The 23,325-nt window shown below is 36.1% G+C and overlaps 1 protein-coding gene across 1 annotated transcript in view; it reads left to right on the top strand.

Annotated features, from left to right (window-relative positions):
* Positions 1–23,325, top strand: part of grik3 (glutamate ionotropic receptor kainate type subunit 3) — a 170,428-nt gene that overhangs the window by 97,056 nt on the left and 50,047 nt on the right. The window contains exons 2-8 of the mRNA XM_049479959.1: positions 5,126–5,299; positions 5,791–6,048; positions 6,318–6,499; positions 9,489–9,542; positions 17,005–17,175; positions 18,968–19,111; positions 21,492–21,599. Coding sequence (XP_049335916.1) covers positions 5,126–5,299; positions 5,791–6,048; positions 6,318–6,499; positions 9,489–9,542; positions 17,005–17,175; positions 18,968–19,111; positions 21,492–21,599 — 1,091 coding nt within the window. The remainder of the gene's footprint in view (positions 1–5,125; positions 5,300–5,790; positions 6,049–6,317; positions 6,500–9,488; positions 9,543–17,004; positions 17,176–18,967; positions 19,112–21,491; positions 21,600–23,325) is intronic.

Here is a 23,325-nt window from a genome sequence, read left to right as displayed (position 1 = left end):
TACAACAGTAATTTTTAGTTTATACAATTTGTTACAGAAGTGTTTCTTACAATTTGACTTTATTTAATTGCAGACTATGTACGCCCAATATATTTTTGTTTTCTCTGGTCGACATAAGTTAATATACAGTACATCCATTCCTTCATTTCAGACCTGCAGCTTATTCCATAAACATTAGGACAGTAAAGCATTGATGACTTTTTCTTTTTACGGCGTTTCAGCTTCACCTAAAATATGTTTTGTCACTGAGGATACTAAGTTATGAAGTGTTTCAGGTATTTTTTTCCCTATTCTTCTTGCACTGTGTTTAACAGTACAGAGTATTTGTGGTCACATTTTTCATTTCTAAATTCTCCAAACATTGTCTATTGGGGGCAGGTCAGCACTACAGGCAGGACAGCAACAGTACCTGTACCCTCTTCTTCTACAGCGATGCCTTTGTAAAGTGTGTAGTGTGTGGTTTTTTGTCGTCTTTTTGTAAAATGCTTGGACTTCCTTGTAAAAAAGGGGGTCTTGGAGGTGGTATATGTTGCTCTAAGATCTCAATATAAATTTATGCATTAAATGCTACCATTAAATAAGTGTACAGACACACCCCCATTCCATCACAGACTTCAGTGGCTTTTGATAAAAGTCTGGATAATCTGGAATACCAATTTTTCTGACCACAATACACAAATTCCACCGTGTGGAAGTCCATTCCAGATGCTGCAGAGCCCAGAAAAGTCTGTTTAACATGGTGAACATACTTTTGCTTTGCACACTTTAGAAAAGTTTTATGTGGCATTTGTAAATGTAACACTGTATTGTAGTGCTTGTCATCAAACATGCAGATCTGTCAGTTATTGTTAAGTGCTGATTTTTGATGAATTGCAGACCTTCACACTTATATTTCTTCTGATTTCTTTGATGGTTTAATGATATTATGCATTGTAGAGGGAGAAATATGCAAATCTTCTTTAGTCTTTCTATGAGGAACATGGTTTTCAAACATTTCAGTGATGTCCTTACACATTTACTATAAACTAGAGATCCTGTTCCTAACAGTCCTCAAAGACACTTTGTGAATACACCTTTTCTAACAAATCATGACAATAATTACCTGTTAACATCACCTGGCAAAGTGAATCGAAGAAACATGGCATTTTTATTTGTGCATTTTCCACAATGTCACATCTTTTTCTGATGTAGGTTTATAGAATATTTTAACATTGATGTGATTTATAGTAATATTTCAAACCCTAAACCCCCCTGCAACCTAATATGGGGACATTACGTTTCTGCTTCTCTGCACCATGATACTTTTTTTTTTGTTAAATGGTTTCTTTACACTTAATTGATTGAAAACAAAATTACAGGAATCCCAATCTTAAGTTTTATAGCCAGTTTACACAGAAACCTGGGCGAGGTAAAAATTTAAATCCAATTTCATCAGTGTATCCAAAGAAGTACATTTATTTACATTTGTTTTAAAACAAATTGGGTCTTTCCAACCCCAAATAATATATTGTTCAAAATTTCTAACAGGCTGCTAAATTTGAATTATTTTAGGATTGATAATTAAGCCAAAATAAGGTTGTTTTTCTGGGTGTTCAGAACAGTAAGAGAAAATAAAGATGCACTTTTGCCTTTGGACAGATCTAAACAAGAGACTTAATTTTGTGATACTGAATGTAATGTGCGTTCCTAGCTCTACTGTTTAGAGTTAAATCCCTGCTTTATCATTGATGACAGGGACTCTGTAAGGCACTGTGTAGCTCAGCCGAGTAGCACCGTGCCATGTGGCACGACCATTTGTGTTGTTTTTCATTCGGGCAGAATATCTGCGGCTCTTTAAAATAGAATCTAAGTAAGCTCACTGAGGGCCATATTATGAGAAGCAGCAGCTGTAATGAGCACATGTTTTCTGTACCGGGCTACGGCCCAAGAGATTAATTAAGCCCTTTTGTAATGCAGCCTAAGAATAGGAAACAAGTTAATCGCAACTGAAATTGACTGATGTTAAGGAGGAGAGAAATCTCAGATCAAACATTACTGCTCAATTTGCTTTGGGCTTTTTAGAGTTGCCATTTGATACTTGGAGCCGTAACACTTATAGCTGTGTGAAAAGACCTTGCTGTTGTATTTTTTTGTATTTTTTCTCTCTCTTTTTGCTTCGGTCCAGGGTGCTCTGGGTATTTTGACAGAGACAGAAAAGGCCTTGTGCGTTAAGCGTTTGCATTATGCTTATGACTGGGCTGTCTGAAAATAGGCAATGCAAATTATCCCAGGATTTCTGCCTCCTCCCAAGGAGCTGGTACCCCCATGTTTATTAAATTTGTTGAAGTGCTTCCGAGCAATGTACATTTTATCCTCTTAACAGTCAAATTAGTATATACTCCAGCAATTACTTAATGTACTCTAATGAGATTTCCCCACAAAACGGCAGGATTCATTTATTTTAATGCGCCGGGCTCCTTCCAGGGAGTTTATGCATCACGTCCCTCTGGAGAGCAAGCGGGGCTGGAGTCATAAATAGTGGAGTGTGTGCAGCGCACTGTGGCTGCTGCTGCTGCTGCCGTGTGCCCTGAAGTGGAGGACTGGGGTCCTGTAGAGACTGCTCCTCGGGGAGGATCGTAGCACTGCTCAGGGGGTTGACGACCTCTGCTATGGTGGAAAGAGCCGATATTCAGATGAAATGCATTAAGGCTGATGGATTTGTTGTTGTGTGCTTTTTTAAAACTGGTTCATGCCGTTAGGGATCTGCATACTGGGAAAGTCTGTGGGCTTGATTGGAATGTTGGTCGTGTAGTCGTGAGAAAAGCACAAATGAAAAAGTATTGGGTTATTAAGCACACAGTGATGGCGGAGTTGAACATGTATTCTAGTTGGAGTATTCTATTTGTGTGGGTTTATTTTGGAGAAGTGATGGTGCTGTGGCCTTCAACAAACATTTATTTCATTTTCCTTCATCAGGTACCAGAATTCAAATTTTAGAGTTCAACAGCTAGGATTAACATGGCTGTAAAGATCCACAGCTTTTCTAACATTACACTTTGTATTACATTATGCTTTAATACTACAAAATATTTGAGATTGGGTTAAATAAGTGAGTTGCTGTGGGATGTGGACAAGTGATTTAAGGACAAGAATGAGAAGGGTAGTGGATCACAACAGCACCTTTTTTGTGGAAGACCAGGATTTGGCACACATTCTGACAAACATTTCATACATTTGCCTACCTGCTTAAGCTGAATATGAGTGGATCTGGATAAAAATGTAAGCTAAATGCTGTAAATGTAAAAAAAAACAAAAAACAAAACAAAAAAAAAACTGGAGAGAGCAAGACCATAGCGAGAAAAGCTTAAAATTCAACTTTGATAGTTGGCATTACTTCACAAAGTGACAAGGCAAACAAAGAGATTTATATGCACAAAGGGATAATGAGTCACTGGTGAATGATTTCTATATTCCTGGGGAAGAAGAGTGTAAGAAATGTTTCTGATTAGATAACTTGTCGCATGTGTCATGAGGCATAAGTCTTCTGTGAGAGGGTGTTATGGGAAACGTAGTAATGTAGTGTTGTTATTGTTGTTATTGGTATCTTTATTCTTTTTCCCCTTGCTAACACCATTTAGATTTTATGTGTATTATAAATTCCTCTTCTTCTTTTTTTTCCAGCAGTTAACTGAAGGTTCATTAGTTCATTACCCTTAGAGATATTTAATCTAAAAATGATAAATGTACATGCAAATGCACATCTTTATTTCATAAGGGATATTCCCAAACTCCAGAGCAAGATTTTCCCCCTCAGCTACTGCACCTCAGAGAGCTCTGGATTCCTGGATAGAGGGTTATGGCTAATTTACTGGGAGAAGGTGAAGCAGGTCTAACGGTATTAAGCCTCAAGGGCTGCGGATCATTCTCCACACTTCAGATGTTATCATCTAACGGAGGCAATAGACCATCCCTTATAGTGGTTTCAGTCAATCAACTTTGTTTTCACTTCTGGCTGTAATATTTATTTTCTTTAAACCCATTCCACGAATTTCTGGAATATCAATCTATTCTAAAATAAACAGACCGAAGAAGGGGGGGAAAAAAGAAGTTGTTTGCAAAAGTCCCATCTCTACCTCTCCACATACGGAATCCATTTTCATTTTATTACAGTATGAAAAGAGACCTGCAGGCCCAAAGATGGCTTGGAACCTTTGATGGGCCTATTTTCTTTTTTTCTCTTCTTCTTTTCTCCCCTCATCTCCATTATGTCCCTGAACTTTAAAAGCTCCAGTTGAAACTCAGAGCCATCACCCTGAATGCAAAGAGGTTCCCTCCATCTGTCGAGCAAATCCAGTGCAGTGCCCTTACGATATACAGTTCAGTTCACTAGAAAATTTACTTCAAATGTCCATACCATTTGAGTTACTGCTGAACCTGGCAATATGATGCATATCACAATACAGGGGTTATGATTCAGTAAATATAAAAATACAAAATATTACAAAATATTTGTATAGGAAAACACATTTGTCCAACATTTGTATTATTATTATTATTTTTTTTTTTTTAGAAAAGTTACCAACCAATCAGAACAGTGGGATCTGTTCTTTTAGGGGTGTGTTGTATCGTACACATTAATATTGTCATAAATATAAAAAGGAAAATCGATTGTGATTATAATGTTTTTTTTTTTTGTTTTAAAGCAGTCTTTTTTATTATATTTACTGCAAATCATTTATTGTTAATTGTTTATGTTTGCACTTTATATGCAAGCAAAAATATTCTGCACTTTAGTATTTTATGTTATATTATGTTGTTGCTTTGTTAGACAAATATTTAAAACTTTTTGTTTCTTTTTGTTTGAGAGTTATATTTATACGAAATAAAAATGTTTTAAAAAAAGAGTATCCTTGAAATGAAAACATTTTTTTACTATTTTGTCATGTCGACAAGAATACTGTTATCACAGAAATAATATAAAATAGTGTGATGATATTTTAGGGCCATATTGTCCTCCCCTAATCACCGTGCTTTCATATGTCAGTATTTTCTAAGTCAGTTTGGATGTAGCTCTAAAATATAGTTCTGGTTAATTTGGTCTGAACTGATTTGGCTTTCTCTTTCTCTCTGTTTCTTTGTTTTACAGGGGGGATTTTTGAACAAACAGAGGGGCCGGTCTCACTTGTCAGTGCAGAAGAGCTGGCCTTTAAATTTGCTGTTAATAACATCAACAGAAACAGGACATTATTGCCAAACACAACATTAACATATGATATCCAGAGGATTAATATCTATGACAGCTTTGAGGCCTCAAGAAAAGGTGAGTAACTTTTAACTATTCTGATTATGGACTTTTATGGGTTTGAGGGAATTGGATCATGATTTTACAGCACACCTTTTGATTCATACAGTGATGTTTAGGTTTTATACGCTTGACATTGTTAGTAGATAAACATAACTGTAATAGATAATACATTTTCTTCAAATGTATTTTTTTTTGTTTTTACGTGAATTATATACTGTATGTATTAGAGCTTTAGTTAGAGCTTTCTCGATTACATTATTTACAGAGCCATAATCATAAAGAAAAACAAACTGAAATTCAGAAGTTTTCCTTAAAAAGCTATTTTATTATTGTTTTATTTATTGATTGGTTGTTTTCTAATTACAATTTAGTAGTTTGTTATATTCATATTAGTATGTTTTTTTTGTCATTTCATATAAAAAAAAAAGCTCTGACAACTCATTTCCTGTGTTTTCACATGTTTCCAAGAGTTTCTAGAGTGTTAACCCTTCCTCTGCTCTTGCCAGCTTGTGATCAGCTGTCTTTAGGGGTAGTGGCCATATTTGGGCCTTCTCATAGCTCCTCATCAAATGCAGTACAGTCCATCTGCAATGCGTTGGAAGTGCCACACATCCAGGTGCGGTGGAAACATCACCCCATGGACAACAGAGACACGTTCTATGCCAACTTGTACCCGGACTACTCCTCCCTGAGCTATGCTATTCTGGACCTCGTACAGTTCCTGAAGTGGAAAACAGCCACTGTGGTGTATGACGACAGCACTGGTGAGATATAACACATTTTTCTAGATGTATTCTGCTTAACACGGACCTCTGTTGCTTCCAAGGTCTTCATAGGCTGATATTTTATTAATACCAAGCATCTGCATTTTAAATGGCTTTCAAAATGCACTCAATTCAGCACAAGATATATTTTTATTTAATTTTTTAACCCAATTAAACGATTTTCTTCAGTACTTCTGATATCCGTATTGCTGTAAGTTGCAGTGTGATTAGCTTGTTAGATGGATTATGGTTCTGTTTACTGTGTACAGGTCTGATTAGACTGCAGGAGTTGATAATGGCCCCATCCAGATACAACATCAGGCTGAAAATCCGCCAGCTCCCTCTGGACACCACTGATACCCGTCCGCTGCTGAAGGAGATGAAGAGGAGCCGAGAGTTCCGCATCATCTTCGACTGCAGCCACACCATGGCTGCGCAGATACTCAAACAGGTCAGTATTCATGCTAAGAATATGTATTTCAACACAAAAATAGGAGAGTTTAGAGACATTTAGTATGTTTAAAATTTAAAAGAATTTTTAAATGGATTATAGATATTGTATGTAATATTTTATCACAGAATTAGGAGATTTATGTGACCTTTTTTGGTTAGAATGAGCTATAATAAAGAATTAACAGCTATTTGAAGAGGTACATTTTTTAACTGACATTTACATGGAACCACGTCTTCCTTAAGGCATACTTACACAATTATATAAGTTTGTATCTGCAATTAACAGATAGTCTTGTTCCACACGTTTAGGCCTGTCATAATGATTTTTTTTTTTGGACAATATATTGTTCCTGAAATTACTGCAATAAATGATTATAGTTTTAGGTAAATTTTATGCCACTATGCCATATAGTGAGAATATAACAGCATAATAATGTACTGTAGTTATATTCTTTTAAAGAGCAATGGCCTTTTTAATTGTTAAGGTTAATCAGACATTGTAATAACGTAGGATATAAAAATGTTTAAATACCTTAAATAAATAAACCATAAATAAAATAAAATAAGGCTGTTTATAAACAAAGTCGACATGCTGGCTCATTCACAATAACAATCTCTTCTTGCTAACAGACATAGCTAACAGGAATAGAAATGGAACAAAAAAAATGAATAAAAAAAAAAAAACTACATTGGCCTTCATTGAAAGTCATTCTTTTTTTTCTTTTCCTGTAAAGTATATATTTATAGTGTTTTTATCCAGTAGTTATATAAGACGATGATCCAGGTAAGAGGCTTATCTGTGCAACTGTCTTGTAAGCTTCTTCTTCCCTCAAAGTTTCCAAAGTATCTTTACTCACAGCATCCTTCCATTATTTGTCTGAGTTGAAACCCCCTCCAGTTATTTTCTAGGTCAAAATGAAGGCCTTATTACTTCATTATTGAACTTATGAACAAGTGGTTTCTGTAGCCTCAGTCCACCAAATACCCCGATACCTGCGGTCACCTGTCTGTAGCCTATCTTGAGCCTACCTTTCGCTGTCAGCTTCTTCTGAACTGCTGTCGCTACATGCATTCTCCTTTAGGCGACAAGGAAATGGGAAATGTGACAGGGCAGGAAGTCTGTTGAAGTTGTCCTCAGGCCAAATCCCAGATGGCTTTAAAAACCTGTGCAATACTTATGTGTATTGGGGGGGCTCATGGTGGCTGAAGGAATTACAAGGGACACACATGAGTAAATATTACAGGAGCTGGTAAACTTGGAAAGAGGAGGTGGTGTGTGGTTTGTATTTGGTCTCTGAGTAAAAGTGCTTTATGATTGTGTGATGGGTATTATGGATGTACATTATGGACAAAAAATGAGTTGTATGATAACATTCCTGCATACCTTGATATTGATGTGAAAGACAAAAAAATTTATCCTAATTAGGAATGCACAGAAATGTGGGCCAACCGTAATTTTTTTTTTTTACATGAAGCATTACCTCACTGATGGGGTGCGAGCTGGTTGGCTGCAATGCTAACTGTTGGGTTAATAACATTTCTGGTTAAATCATTGCAAGTTTAACCCATTCACACCCAGCCAAGACCAGCAGCTGTGTCTGTTAGCATTGCGGTTCACCGCTAAAACACCCAGCCAGCCCATGTTGGGCCAAAAGCACCTGTGTGACGGAATCTGCTGTGCCTCATTACACAGGGCTAACTGGCACATTCTCATTTATTCAAATAGATTTTAATGTTTAAAGTAAAATAAATGTAAAAATAATATAGCTAATTTAAATCACAAATATATGTGTGCTTTCCATCTCATTATTCCACAAACCCATATCACAGCTGGCATTATTTATCAGCAATTACATTTAGCTGCAATTTAGATAATTAACCAAATTCCTCTTCTTTTTTTACTGATATATTTATTTAAAAAAAATAAGTTCCTGTGTAAAACTTCTTAATGTGGTGGGAATCAGTAAAGAAACTTTATCATAAGGATTTTCTGATTAGTAGATAATTTTATAAGGGACAAAACATGGACAAATGTTCAACCAAATTTGATTCAGGTACAGCACTGCTGGACAAAAAAAAAAAAAAAAAAAAATCACACTTGGAATTTTTGGTGAGTGCGTTAACTATGGACCTCTACCTCACTCTGTTTTCAGGCGTAATTTGTCACATGATCTCAGTCTGCAGCGTGAAAAGCTCATTTTGCTGTTGTACGTAGAGGATGCAGCTTGAGTTAGCTGTTATTAAAGACATTATCACAGCTCTTATGATGTGTTTATGGTAAAACCTCAAACATGCGATAAAACGATAAAAATACAATAAAAAAAAAACACACACAGCCATAATAGGTCAGAAAACTGTGGAGAGTTGAAAAAAAAGTCAGGCGGGTCTGAAAAGAAAGTTCTCAATGGATTGCTTAACCTTGCTTTTGATTTTAGTTATTTATTTTTTTAAAGAGCAGATGGTATAATTAAAGAGGAAATATGGCTACCCTGTGTAATGCAGGCATTTCAATGGAGATTGAGTGAGTGAGGCGATGGGGAGTAGTTGTGAAGGATGAAAAAATGATCACTCTCTTTGATTAAGGGCCCTTATCACTGTTGGAAAGGTAGCCGTATGACATTTCCTATTGTGATCTATTGAAAGGGCTGACAGAGACGTGGACTTCAGTCCTGTTGGATTTTTCATCTGTTTCTGTCTCTGTCCTGTGGGCAGAATGTGGATTGGATGCCGAGACGCGGGGTTTGGTCAATATAGCTGTAGAGTCCTGCAGCTTCTCCCTGTCTCCCTCTTGTAAATAGGTTGTGTTTTCTTTTGCATTCTTTTTGTTGGCTGTCATATTGATTGTAAATTGAGATGCTGACCTTTTTCATTGTCTTGTATTTCTCTTTCCCTCCTCTCTCTCTCTCTCTCTCTCTCTCTCTCTCTATCTTCTCCCTCCTCTCTCTTCCTCCCTCTCCTTTCCATTACTCCCCATGTGCTGCTACAAGGCTCAGATGATGGGGATGATGACAGAGTACTACCACTACATCTTCACTACTCTGGTAATGTACCACACTTGTTCAAGCAAATTGAGCCTCATTTATTTTCATCCTGCTCAAGTTTTTTTTTTTTTCTCCTTTTGTTATAACGAATAGCTTTTAATTGCCAATAGGCCTTGGATGTGCTCCATAATATCAATTTTATTTGCCAAAGCAGCAGTGTAATGGAGTCTCCAATATCCCAATATAAACACCACCCTACCCCCCAGCTCAAGTCCACAAAAGTGGACTTTAAAAAGCTTCTACAAAGACAACGGATAGTCAATTGATTGTGCCACCTGAGAGTTTAATTGAGGTAGAAATGCTTAAGCTAATAACCGAGTGTTTGAATGACCTTTGAATTAAAACCCTCCCAACTGTTTACAGTGATACTCACACTCACATCTCTAAATGCCAGCTCTGCCTCTCCTGTGCACATTTAGAGTGGCCTTTTAATGCTTCTGATGTATCAAACCGCAAAGCAGGGATACTTATCAGAAGCTTATCGTACCCTCCTTAAGGCCGGATTATTGTCCAACGCACTATGAATACAAATCACCTTGGCATTTGTAAACTAAAATACAGAGAATCATGCTATTTTATTTTTTTTACAATCAACCCTGGCTGATTTCTAAAGCAGTGCATCAGCAGTAGTCTGTGCTAGATTTCAGAGCCTTAAGAACAATTGGTTTAATCGCTTTTCTCATCTGTAATCAGCTGTAATTTGTAATCAGTCCTATTTGTTTTTTGGGTTTTTGTTTGTCATTCTTGTAAAATTCAGGATTTGAGAGGCAGTTTTAAAATATTAATAATGTGAAGTTTGTTTTACTTAAAATAAATTGCAGTAAAGATTAGATCTGTTGGCTTAAGTAAATTAATTTAGTTATATTTCACTCTGTTGATATTTTTCATTTATCAGTGTTTAATAAGACATTCTTTTCTTTCAATCAGCTGTTTTTGAATCATGCTGGTCTTATGTAGCCCTACAAGTATCATTGCACTTACACAGAGACAGTGTTTTCAAGCTGAGACAGTCAGTGCCAGACCGTTAATGAATGTTCTCTTTCTGAATTCAATGGTACAGAACACTATTGATAAAAAAAGAGGAAGCTAAAATAAAGTATAACCCCAACAGTGATGATTCTATATGCTAATTGTAATCTGTGTATTACAAGATTATAAACAGAATCTAAATTCCCAAGACTATGACTATGAAAACTATGAAAAAGAGCTTTCTAGATATTTTAAATCATTTAAATAATTAGAAGAAAAGCCATAGAAATGCATTAATATATTTACAAAGGGGCTAGGCTTACAAGAGTAGTTAGGGACAGGCAGGGTCAGTTACAGTAAGGCAGCAAATATAAACAACATACCAGAGAGCGTAGTCAGGCAAAACAGGGTCAAACACTGTACATCCAGCAAGGAGAGGGCAAAGGCAAAAGAGTAGTCAAAAACACACACAAAAAAAAGGTTGGCTACGGAATAAACAATAGAGAGGGCAAGACAAAAATCGATAGTCAGGAACAAAAACAAATCGGTAACAAAAGGCAACAAACAAAGAAACACATTGTAGAAGAACTAAATAATTAGATTCTCTGTTCAGAAGAGAACAGAGCAAACTGAAGGGTATTTATACTAGACAAGCCAGGTGGAAACAATCAGTAACTGGGAGAACGGAAACACTGTAGCATCACATGATCGACAGAGACAGGGAAGTCCAGTGTGAGTGCATGTTGGAATTGGAGTCCAGAACTGACAGTTTTAGCCTCTTTAGATGATTTAAAAAAAGAAAACATTCTTAACATTTTCATATTTGTTTGGTACTTAAACCAACATAATAGTAATAAACATGATTTGGACCTGGTTACATGTTTCATAGCCTATATAGAATTTTATGGGGTTTTAGAGACAGCATTTATGCGCCTTGATATGTGCTTCTAAACATATATTTACAGCACTGCAATTCTCAAACTATATTTTTACTGCAATTGTTTTTAGCAAACTGAACATCAGTGTTAAAGAAGAAAACATACACCCATGACCAAAGAATTATTTAATAGATATAGCAAAACTAGTTGTACCCAGAAGGACTGTCAAAGTGCCAGTAATGAAGGCCACAGGTGATATGGCATGACATAAAATGGACATGTGATGCGTCACAACAAAATTGCACATTTTGGTGCCGACCACAGAACATCTACAGACCGATTCATTGGTTGTCTTCAACAAGACAAAGTGGAACTTGTTACAAAAGATGCTACGCTACCATTTTGAGTAACTAATTCCTATCAGTGGATTCCTTGTGGGTGGAACTGTTATTTTCAAAGTGTATAATCATGTGACATTTAGGATTTAATGATCAGTTTTTCACAGAGAAACATTCCACAGATTTCATGGTATAGAAGAGAAACAGGGCCTGAGAAACTTTCACACTGATATGGGATGAGTTTCTCAGAAGTGCTTCAGAACTACAAAAACCTTGCAAACTGATAGAGCAAGTGTCACGTTGAGCTCTCTGATTTTTGAAATTGCCTTGATTTTGCTGTGCTTTTGTGAGACTGAGCCTTGTGGGTAATATTCTGCGAGCACAATGGACGGCCAGATAAAATCTATAGAACTGGAGGAATACGTTTCAGCAAAAAGATTCCACTGTTTCCTCTACTGGAGAAGCCAGTGTCTGGTGGACGACATGCAGTTACGTTTATGTAGCCTGTAAGTGCTGTTTTAGCACTCGTGACTTCACAGTATGTGTGTTTTAGAAAACAATAAAAAAAAGCCTTTGTAGAAGATTTAGGTTGGGCTGGTTGATTCCAACTCAGAATAAAAAACCTTCACAGTATAAAACAGCAGCTTTTTTCACGGCACACCATTTCACATATTGATATACTGTATGCCCAGATAACAGCATAGAATCAAGGTCTGTCAAAGCCCTGGCACAGTAAATTCACTGACACGAAGAAGGATCACCTAACACTCTCCCCACAATGCGGTTGCGGGTTTGGACACCGACTTCATCCCTCAAGCTCAGCGGCGTGACAATTGCATTGTTCCGCTGTGTATGAGTCTGTGTTTACTGCAGTAAATCACTCATACACCACAGCATGGGAGCACTGCTTTGTAACACTTTGTCAAGTGCCTTGTGTTTCAGCAAAGAACATGTGTTTTTCTGTTTTTAATATTTGTTTGGTTTGTTTAGTTTTTTTTTTTTTTTGGTATTGACATTATGAGTAAATTGATAAATAAATTAGTAAAAACATATTTATTAGATGTTACTTATTATTATAAAATAAGGATAGCTTGTTCAGTAAAGTAAGATTGGAAGCAGAACTTCTCAGTAAAAGTAAATGTAATCAGGTACTTAATTTTATTTAGGAGAACAAGTATTGTTACAGTGCCTTGAATGGAGTGCAGCTAGGGCACTTAATACAGAAAAATACAATAACAGGAACCAAAGCACACAAATAAATGAATGCAGCACTAGAGTAGTATATTCACACACACACACGTATAAGTTCCTATCTGACTCCACATTCACTTATTTTATATTTCAGTCACATTCCAGAATTTATTTCCTAAACAGACACTGTAGAAGGTGATGAAAGAGTTTATCATTGCAATTGCAACAACGGTTTCACTCCAGTGAAATTTGGTTTTAATGTTTCTATTTTGTCATCTGAGAGGAGAGAGGCTCTGACTTAGTAGAGCGTGAAAAGTCAACAGAGTTGTGTGTTCAGGGGTAATAGCTTCTCTTTCTTCTTTGAAATGATCCAACTTTTTCACCCTTACTCTGGCGGAATCTTTTCAGCTAGAGGTGAGATGAGAGCTGCGGCTTCTGAATCTATAGGTGATGGGGTTTAACTTTAACTCTAGGGGTAAATGTAAATGGGATTATTTATTTATTTATTTATTCAATGCACTTGTTTAATAAGAGATTGTACAGCACAGTTCTAACTAATAGAACATTACCATAATTTCAGTTCTTTTGGCTAATTGCATTTAAAATCATGCAGTGTATATTAAGGTAAAGTGCACGGTATTAGGATATACACTGCCTGGCCAAAAAAAAAAAAAAGTCACACACTCTCATATTTAGCTTTGATTGGAGCACTCATTCGCTGTGGCATCATTTCATTAAACGTCTGCAATGTCATAAGATTTATTTCAATCCAGTGTTGCATTAAATTTTCACCAAGATCTTGCATCAGCATTGATGATGGTGGAGTCTGACCAACCACTGCACAAAGTCTTCTCCAGCACATCCCAAAGATTCTCATTGAGGTTAAGATCTGGACTCTGTGGTGAACAACCCATGTGTGAAAATAATGAACTCATGCTTCCTGAATCACGCTTTCACAATTCCAGCCCCATGAATCCTTGGAATATGCCCGAGCCATCAGGGAAGAAAAAATCCATTGATGGATGCTGTTGCTGAACCTAAACCTGACCAACTGCAGCAACCCCACATCATTTACTTAGTTAAATCCAGGTGGTGACCTTTTTTTGGCCAGGCAGTGTATGTAGGCAGATTTACTTTATATATATATATATATATATATATATATATATATATATATATATATATATATATATATATATATATATATATATATATATATATATATTAGTAGAGGACTGCAAGAAGACAGTAGAAGACAGTAACTATATCCATTTATTTTGTGTTACAGTATTTAAAAAAAAATAAATAAAAAAACGATATTATGGTAAGCTATACTATGTGGCTTCTGTGAGTTGTTGCACTGCCTTGAACCATTCAATAAAAACAATGTTTTTTTTTTTTTTTTTTTTGTGGACTGTTTTACAAATTATAGATGTAGATGTTCTATTCTGAGGCAACAGCATGTCTTTAATACCACATCTTTTTGTACGCACTCATAGCTCATATTTACAAGTATACATGGAAGAGCAACTTAGTATACTTAATAAACGTGTTCTGTGGCACCATAAACACAAATGAATCTACCTGGAATGGTTTGTACAATTTTAAACCTCTTACCAACAATTGCGCAAAGATAAAATATATTTTATTATATATTTTAGATTTTGTATGAAAATAAAAAGGCAAGCTGGAAGGAGGGGAGTGAATTCTTAAATTACTAATGACCTGAGGTGTGCATTTAAGGCTTAGGAAATAAAACAGCTGTGCCAGAGATTTCCTTTTATCTCTCTTCTGAAATTTATTGTGTCATTTTTTTTAAAGAAGTAGTCTTCCAGGTAGCGGATAATAAAGAGCAGTTTAATTTTCTGTAGCTGGGGGGCAGGCATTTTTCCAGCATGGGTCTTGCACGCTCTTGTTCCCTCAGTTCAAAACCCACAGGGTGTTAATGAAATTGTCTCTTACGTCCTGCCGAATGTCTGTGCCCCCCTCGGATTATTCAGGACCCATGTGTGTATCTATATGGGACTTTCGAGAAGAAGCAGAGTCTGTGTTTCGAAACTGAGTAAATGACCAGATCCCACTCTTGCACCTGTTTGTTATCCCCTGGAAGTTATATTTGAGTTATTATTTTATGGAAACATCCATTTTTGTGTCCCTAACATTTATAGATATATATATTCCTCTTAAATACATTAGGTTACATATTATTCAGCACTTTATTTTAAAATAAATCAAACATAATGTGACAATTAAAGCTTTGTGAGGCAAGAATACACAGTTTTAGGTTAGTTTCAGTATTCTAAAGTCTTATTTAAACTGATGTTTATGACTTTCCAAAGCACTTTGATGAAGTATTAGTGATATTCTTTGAATTCATGCTAAATGTAAAAATTCTCTCAAGTCTCACATAATACTTTAGCATTGCAAGAAAATAATCATTGGTCTTAAGATCGTTATATGATGTTGCATTGTGTCATTGTGTTACTTTGTGTTTTTTTAATTTTGCATGTTAAATAAAAAATAGCACATTTGGCATAGTAATAATAATGTAATATAAATTGACTTTTGCATACAGTCAGATACAAATTTAAGGAATTTCATCATTATTTTACATTCTTTTTAATATATTTAATTTGTTGTCGCAACTACATGGAAAAAACATCATTCATCCACACTTTTAACAAACCTAAATGAACGAATAATTTCCTGTTTTGTTGTAATATTACTACTATTCTGTAACTTTGACTACATAAGCTGAAGAGATTGTCATTTATGAGTATTCAATAATATTAACATTAACTGTTATTTAATAACATAGTTAAATGTTATCTTAGTTAAAATTTTAGAATTTTGCCGTTTCAAAAATATAAATTTCTTAAATATGATCCATATTTTTTGGATTTAAACAATACATTATTTTCTGTAAGTCTATATGTATCCTGAGCTTCTTCAGGTAGAGATCTTTTCACATAAGACTAGTTGTCACATAAGATTTAGAAACTCAAAAGGCAGAAAGTTTACATTTTTTATCTTACCTTCTACATTTGTTAAGCAAAGCTTATTAATTGGTAGTTGATCCCCAATCTCTGGTCATCACTAATTTCTTTTTCTCTCTTTTATTTTTGTTGTAGTAGTATGGGTGGTTCCAAGCAGTGACTATATACAGTACATACAACATTTTGTTACATCAGTCCATATTACATTTTTCATTCTCTAATAGTGTTTCTAGTTCAGAGGATCAAAGTCTTCATCAGTGACTCTATGCAGAGTTCTACAGAGTTGCTGGGTGCCTTACATTTGACCCTCTGACCTCCGGAATTGGATTGAGAATCATTAACACCTCATCACAGGTCTGCTTTTCCACACTGCTGCTTTCATTTTCAAAGGTTTAGTCTCACATCATTGCTTTGCTATGTGAATTTCCCATCCTTTGTTCATGCCCTGACAAAGGCATTGAAATCCATAGACAGTGTGATCCATTTCAGGGACGGGCTGGTATTCAGTATCAGGTGGTCCGCTTATGGTTGGGCGCGTGGAACGGTATCAATGAACACAGGATTATTGAGGAAATAACCATTTCAATTGGCCATTGAGGGGCTGACTCCTGGCTCGCAGTGTCTGAAATGTGTGTGCATCCTGCAATCCCTCATCCTCTGTACCCAGTCAGCCTGGAAATACAGCATTATCCTCCCTCCTCTTTTATTTTCTCTCTCTCTCTATATATATATATTCACCTTTCCTGTATCTCCTCTTTTTATTATGAGACAAAGGGACACGTAGCCCTCCCTCACTCTCCCCTTACACTCCCTCACTCCCTCTCTCCACTGTGGTTAAATTCAAGCCTGGTTAAATAAAAGATTTTTCTCTCTCTCTCTCTCTGTCTCTCTCTCTTTCTCTCTGTTTTCACATTTTAAAATTGTAAGGGTCCAAAAGACTAGTATCAATGTTAAATAACTACCCAATATTGCTGTATAGTTTAGATTGTACTCTGCTATGCACATATTTTCCAACGTTATCTATTGTGTCTTTATGTTATATTCAATGAATATAATGAATAATAATTTACCTCTCTCTTCCCCTCTTCAGGACCTTATGGCCATCAACTTAGAGCCTTACCGTTTCTGTGGGGTTAATATGACGGGTTTTCGCATTCTGAATGTAGACAATCCTCAGGTGGCCTCCATTGTGGAGAAATGGTCCACAGAGAAGCAGATTCCTCCTAAACCCGACTCTGGCCTCCTGGAAGGAATCATGACGGTATGCTTCATTTTCTCACTGCAGTATCAAAAGCCACAAACCATACATTTCTCATAATGCCTTATAAATGTGTTAAGCGGACAATATTACGTTGCAGTTAACGATTCAGATTAATGTTTTAAATCACATTACTTTGTTTTAATATGAGGCCAACAGACTGGAAATGTATACCTATATAAAGTCTTAATTTACAGTGCCAGTCTATTAAAATGCAGTTACAAATGTGATCAAATCATAATTAATATTTTTTATAAATATAATATATTTATATCATTATTCATCTGTTTTTCATTTAAGTTAGAGTGGTGATATAGATATATACTTTATTATATACTTATATTATGTGTAACTTATGTAAATTCAATGGTTCCATCTTCTCTGCAGTTGTAGCCTCTGCCTCTCTGCCTGTCTTTTTCATGTAGCTCAAATACTACAATCACAGGTTCCACCATAGAGACAAGCAGCTAGGCTTTAGCCTGAACTCAGTCTATGAAAAAAAAAAAAAAATACACTGTTAAAAAAATATTAATGCCATGAATATAATTGTTCACAATATTAACGACTTAAATTTGACAGCACTAGTAATAAAAAACACATTTAATTTAATTATGAATTATGCAGTGCATATAATTTGTATTCAGTTCATTCTGTACATCACTTTGTTTTATTGTTGCAAACAAAGAAATAATTTTCTTTCTGTAATAGATCTAGTACTAAAATTCTATGTTGAAATATAATCTCTATATCTGTCTATATCTGTTATTAACACAAATGTGGCATTGAATTTGCCTAGTTATGCCTACCAGCTTATTATTTAATTTCATTCCATTATAATTGTATAATTCAAAATCAAATATATATTTGTTTTCAGTTTGTTTGAAAAATTTATTTGATTAAAATAACTCATAATTTTGTGTAACTAGGTTGCCTTGTGTCCAGTTAAGTTCAGAATACATATGTTGTATTGAGAAATACATTTAGATTAATAGATTAGTATCATATTATTACATGAAATAAACATGGCAAATTAAAGAATTTCTGAGAGGTGGGGACACTAATGCAAAGGCAATAATTACAACTTTTGGTGGTAAAAATAAAAGACGAGTAAAAACAGGAAAAGGGCTTTTCAACGCAATTTAGTAAAAAATATTTTGTGGCCATTATTTTTCTTCTTTTTTAATTATTACCATATATTAAATACTCTTTCTTTAGTTTCTAATTAGAAAACATATATATATATTTTTTTAACAGTTTATTTATTTTTTATTAGAAAGCAGTGCTCTTTCTAGGAACAGAACACACACTTTAATTGCTGTGGAAATACTGTAGACTTCATGACTTCTCTTACCAGAAACATCAAGGTAGCACGCCTTTAATGTCTTTTTGCTCAACTGGAAGGCTCCATAGCCATATTTACAAAGAGCTCCTTGCACGGGAGGGAGCCGCGTAAATAATTTAGCAACTTCTTGAACCATGTTGTTTCGCAGGGAATAAAAAAGAAATATATAAAAAATACACCACCTGACGTGTGTGGAGCTACAGGGCCCAGCTGTGCTGAGATATCAGCGCATCCCAGAACCATGTTCTCTCCTGTTATTTATTTATTTATTTTCCCCCCTCTGCTCCTGTCTTGCATGCTTTTTGATGCACCTCTGGTAATGGTGCAGAAAAGCAGGGTCGGTTGGCTGCCCATCAGACGGGGTGTCTGTTGCCGGGGCTCGGGCTCCTGCGCGGCGGCTGCCTCTGCTGCTGCTGCTGCTGTCAGCTGAAATAATGTCCCCCTTTATTCCAGACAGATGCTGCTCTGACGTATGACGCGGTCCACATCGTGTCCGTCTCCTACCAGCACGCGCCGCAGATGACAGTCAACTCGCTGCAGTGCCACCGCCACAAGCCCTGGAGGTTCGGCGGGCGCTTCATGAGTTTCATTAAGGAGGTAATGAGTACAGCCAGGGGCCATGCTGTTGCTGCCGCTGCTGTGGCACGCTCCCTGTTCCGCTGGGATCTGCATTCAGATATCTGCCTGAGATAGGATACGTAGCTGAAATTTAGAGGAAATTGCCCAGCGTGACTGTAGATCGGCTCACCATAGTGTATAAAACGCTCTGAAACAGAGGCCATTTTTTTTACTCAAAGAAAGTGACTGCTTTTCTATAGGAAAAATGTTATTCTCCAACACACTATAATCCAATTTCCCCCCGTTTACATGATGTGCATTGCTGGGATTGGAGTTTTACTGATATAAGAAATATCTGTGCTGTACTATGATTAATATCATCTGTAAAACTGAAATGTGAAGTGCAGTCTTTTCAGTAATGTAAGAATTTTGATAAATATATTTTTATTTCAAGAATAATGTTAAAAAAACAAAAAAAAACAATAGAATACTGTTTATAGTGCAAATCATGACAAAACGTTTAAAAGAAACTGTAAATTAAGATATACAATAGCATTAATCGCTGGAAATACAAATACATTTTTCTTCATGATTCTCTGTGGATTCTTCTTTTATTGAAGTGACTGATTATTCTATTGGAAGGGTTTCATTCTATTCATTCACTTTTTATGATATATTATATGATATATTATATTATTGGGAGTGAGCTTTACTCATGTAATGAATATCTGTGCTATATTATGAATGACATCCTGTGTATAAGTGAAATTTTAGGTGTTTAACATAATATGCAATCTGGTATTGCTTATAATTATATAAAACTGTATGCGAAGAATTTTGGAATTATTTGTTTACCATCATTTTACCAAAATGACAAGCAAAAACAATATGATAGCATTTTATCCTAAATAATCACCTAACAAAACACTATGCCATTGAACTGGAAATCAAAAACAACATTATCATCTTCTACTCGAAATACTTGCATCATATGTCCAAATGTTTGTGGAGATTCACAAACACAAACCTATTTGACCCCTTACCTAAAAGGGCAGGTGTGGGCATTGAGGGGTATAAAGCCCCTCAATCATTAAACTGTGGAGTAGTGAAACTGTGTTCTCTGGCATGATGGTGCTCCAATCAATTTTTGGGGGTGATTCTGGGGATTTGAGTTGGGGTGACCTCACTAATGATTCTGTCACTGAATGCAATCAAATAATGATAGCCATGAACCCTTTCCATAGTTACAAATGGCCATGACCATGGAGCTGTTTGGCCAGTATGGTTTTAACACATCCATACAAGGCAGAAAACCGAACAAATTCCATCAATTTAAAATCAATCATATTCATATTCCGCATGTAAAACCCCATCATATACATCAGTTTAATTTTTGTCAAACTTGACATGCATTTTTTCTGTCCTATAAATCTGAAAACCTATAGTAATGTGCCTTTGGATATTTATTTAATATCTTAAACATTGTATTCAAGTGATTACTTGTTGATAGTTAATAAAATATTACAGTGACACTAATGTGTCGTTGCTTATATTATTTTAGATCCTTATTTTCCTGCTACTTATTTGAGCTTATGATATAAGAACGAAATGGCAATAATGTAAAAAGCGCATTCTAACTAAAATTAATTTTGGTCATATAATTTTTAAAGCCTTGGCTTTATTTGCAGCACCAATTCTCATTTTTTTTCAACTGGATCTCTAGTAACCAGTGACTTTTTCCCCTAACTTAAACTTTGTTCTTGCCTTAAATCTAAGTTACAGTGTGTACTATTTTGCACAGCGTGTACATCAGTGCTCGTGTCCCACTTTCCACATGAACTCCTTGCTGTGCATTCAGCTCACAAGTACGAATGGCATAATCAGCTCCTATTTCAGCTCACAAGAGAGTCTGTGATTGTGACTCATAATAGGGAGATTAGAGTTGTAGAACACATCTTTGTGCACAGAAGAAGAGAGAAGAGGGCCACAGAGTCAGCGCAGAGAGAGATGTACTGTATCTGAGTCGGAATTGACGTCGCAAAACAAGGGCAGAAGTGTCCCCGTTGGGCCCTATCTACAGATCGCAGACTATAGACGAACGTGAGAGAGTGTGTGTGTGTCTGTGTGTGTGGTGCTAGTGTAGAGAAAGGGGTTAAAGGGTGCAGTGGGATTTTTTTTCTTCTTCTCTCCTGAGAGAGGAGCGAGTGAGATTGTTGTTAATTAAGACTGGGCTCTTTAGGGAATATATGACTGAGGCATTGGGATGTAAAATGTAATTAAAAAGGAAATATAGGCTCTGGGAATGTGAGCATTACACCTGTGTGTGAGTGTGTCTGCATATGTGTGTGTGGGTGTATGAGTGTGTGTGTGCATATATATATATTTTAAGACCTTTTTCCACCTTTTTCTGTCTCTGCAGTCTCACTGGGATGGCCTGACTGGACGGTTGTCCTTCAACAGAACCACAGGCTTGCGAACAGACTTTGACCTGGACATTGTCAACCTGAAGGAGGACGGCTTGGAAAAGGTGATTCCTCACATTCTACCACACAAAACATCCATCCATTACCAACAGACACACATTTATTAGCGTTTTAAATGTTTAGCAAAATCATGATTCATTTAGATTAGACAATATTTATTAAAACTGCATTATCACAAGATTACAGATTTAGGGCCCTATCATAGACCCTGCACAAGGCATGTCGCAATGCTTGTTAAGTTAAGGAATAAATCCACACTCATGGGCATGGTGGTCTGGAAGTGAGGTCTGTTTAAGTAAGTTTGGGTCATGTTTCTATCTTTGCGATAGAAAATACAGGTGTGCCACTGACTGATTAAAACCCTGACAACAGTCAACTGTCAGTTGCTCAATCCTATCTTAGCCCTGCAGGAGCATCGTGCCCACTGTGCCCTCAGTGTGTGTACAACCCCGCTCGTTCAACACACACATGAATGAGCTTCACTGCACAAACCCGAATTTTCCCTCAACAATAAACAGAGTAAACAATATTAAAATAGAATTGCTGTTCCCTTAAATGAGCTGCTGGCGTACCTTTACAGCATGAACACACGGGTCAGTATCCTCTGCTGAGACGCTCAAAGGTGCTGCACTGTTATGATCCCAAAGCACCAAAGTCAGAGCCCACCTGGCAAACTGATTTACGACTGGTTTATTTCATGTTATGCCCAAAACACACTTGATTAATTAAAATAGAAAATAGTACATGGATTTTGTGTTTTGTGCCCTTAGGATACCAAGGACACACTGACCACACCCTAAATCAAGCTGTGCGATGCACAATTGACCAGTGCACTATAGATTGCTAAAATAGAACACTTAGTATTTTAGGTTTCTTGACACTCGTGTCAAACTGGCTTAGTAGGGGTGATATTCACACTCCAGCTGTCACACTAGCTAATGAAAAAGCTTATTAACAAGTGCCACAGTTTATTCTCAAGTATGGTTGGTGACAATTCTGGGTCAATGCAACAGTAGCAGTAGATAATATTTGTCCTTTGTTTAGTTAATCACATAACAGCATATTTCTGTACTTTTTTATAAAGTATTCAAGTTTCTAATATTATTATAAAGTATTTAATTTCTAAAATTACCGCAGCCCATATATATATATATTATTCAATTTTGCACTTGGTTAGGTTCTGGTCTATCTTGCTGTACACTAATCAAACATACCATTAAAATCACCAACTTGTTTCTACACTCACTGCCCATTTTATTAACTATATTTAACTATATAGGAGAAACACTCTGTAGTTCTATAATTACATACTGTAGTCCATCTGTTTCTGTGCATACTTTATCATCCTCCTTTTACCCTGGCCTTCAATATTCAAGACCCCAAAAGAGTTATTATTTTGGGTCCTGGGTCATTATTCTCAGCACTAAAGTGAGTAACACTGACATGATGGTGGTATATGAGAGTCAGTGGTGTTGTGCTAGTACAAAGGGATCAGACACAGCAGTGCTGCTTGAGTTTTTAAACCCCTCAGTGTTACTGCCACACTCAGAGTAATCCACCAACCAGAAATATCCTATCAACAGCCTCCTGTGGACAGTGTCCTGTTCTGTTTTATCTTTCAGTTCACAGACTTTGGTTATAAACATTAACAGCCTTGTTTAGATGTTGCGTTGATAACTGAATTTTAACTTCTGGTGATTCCATGAAGGTCATATTGGTAGCAATATTGGTGTCTTAACACGGTCTATTTAGTCTTCCTAGGAAATCCTT

Source organism: Astyanax mexicanus, chromosome 6, assembly GCF_023375975.1.
Source record: "Astyanax mexicanus isolate ESR-SI-001 chromosome 6, AstMex3_surface, whole genome shotgun sequence".
NCBI classification, from domain to species: domain Eukaryota; kingdom Metazoa; phylum Chordata; class Actinopteri; order Characiformes; family Acestrorhamphidae; genus Astyanax; species Astyanax mexicanus.
The sequence above is the reverse complement of the archived record's forward strand: the minus strand, read 5'-3'. Positions and strand labels throughout refer to the sequence as shown.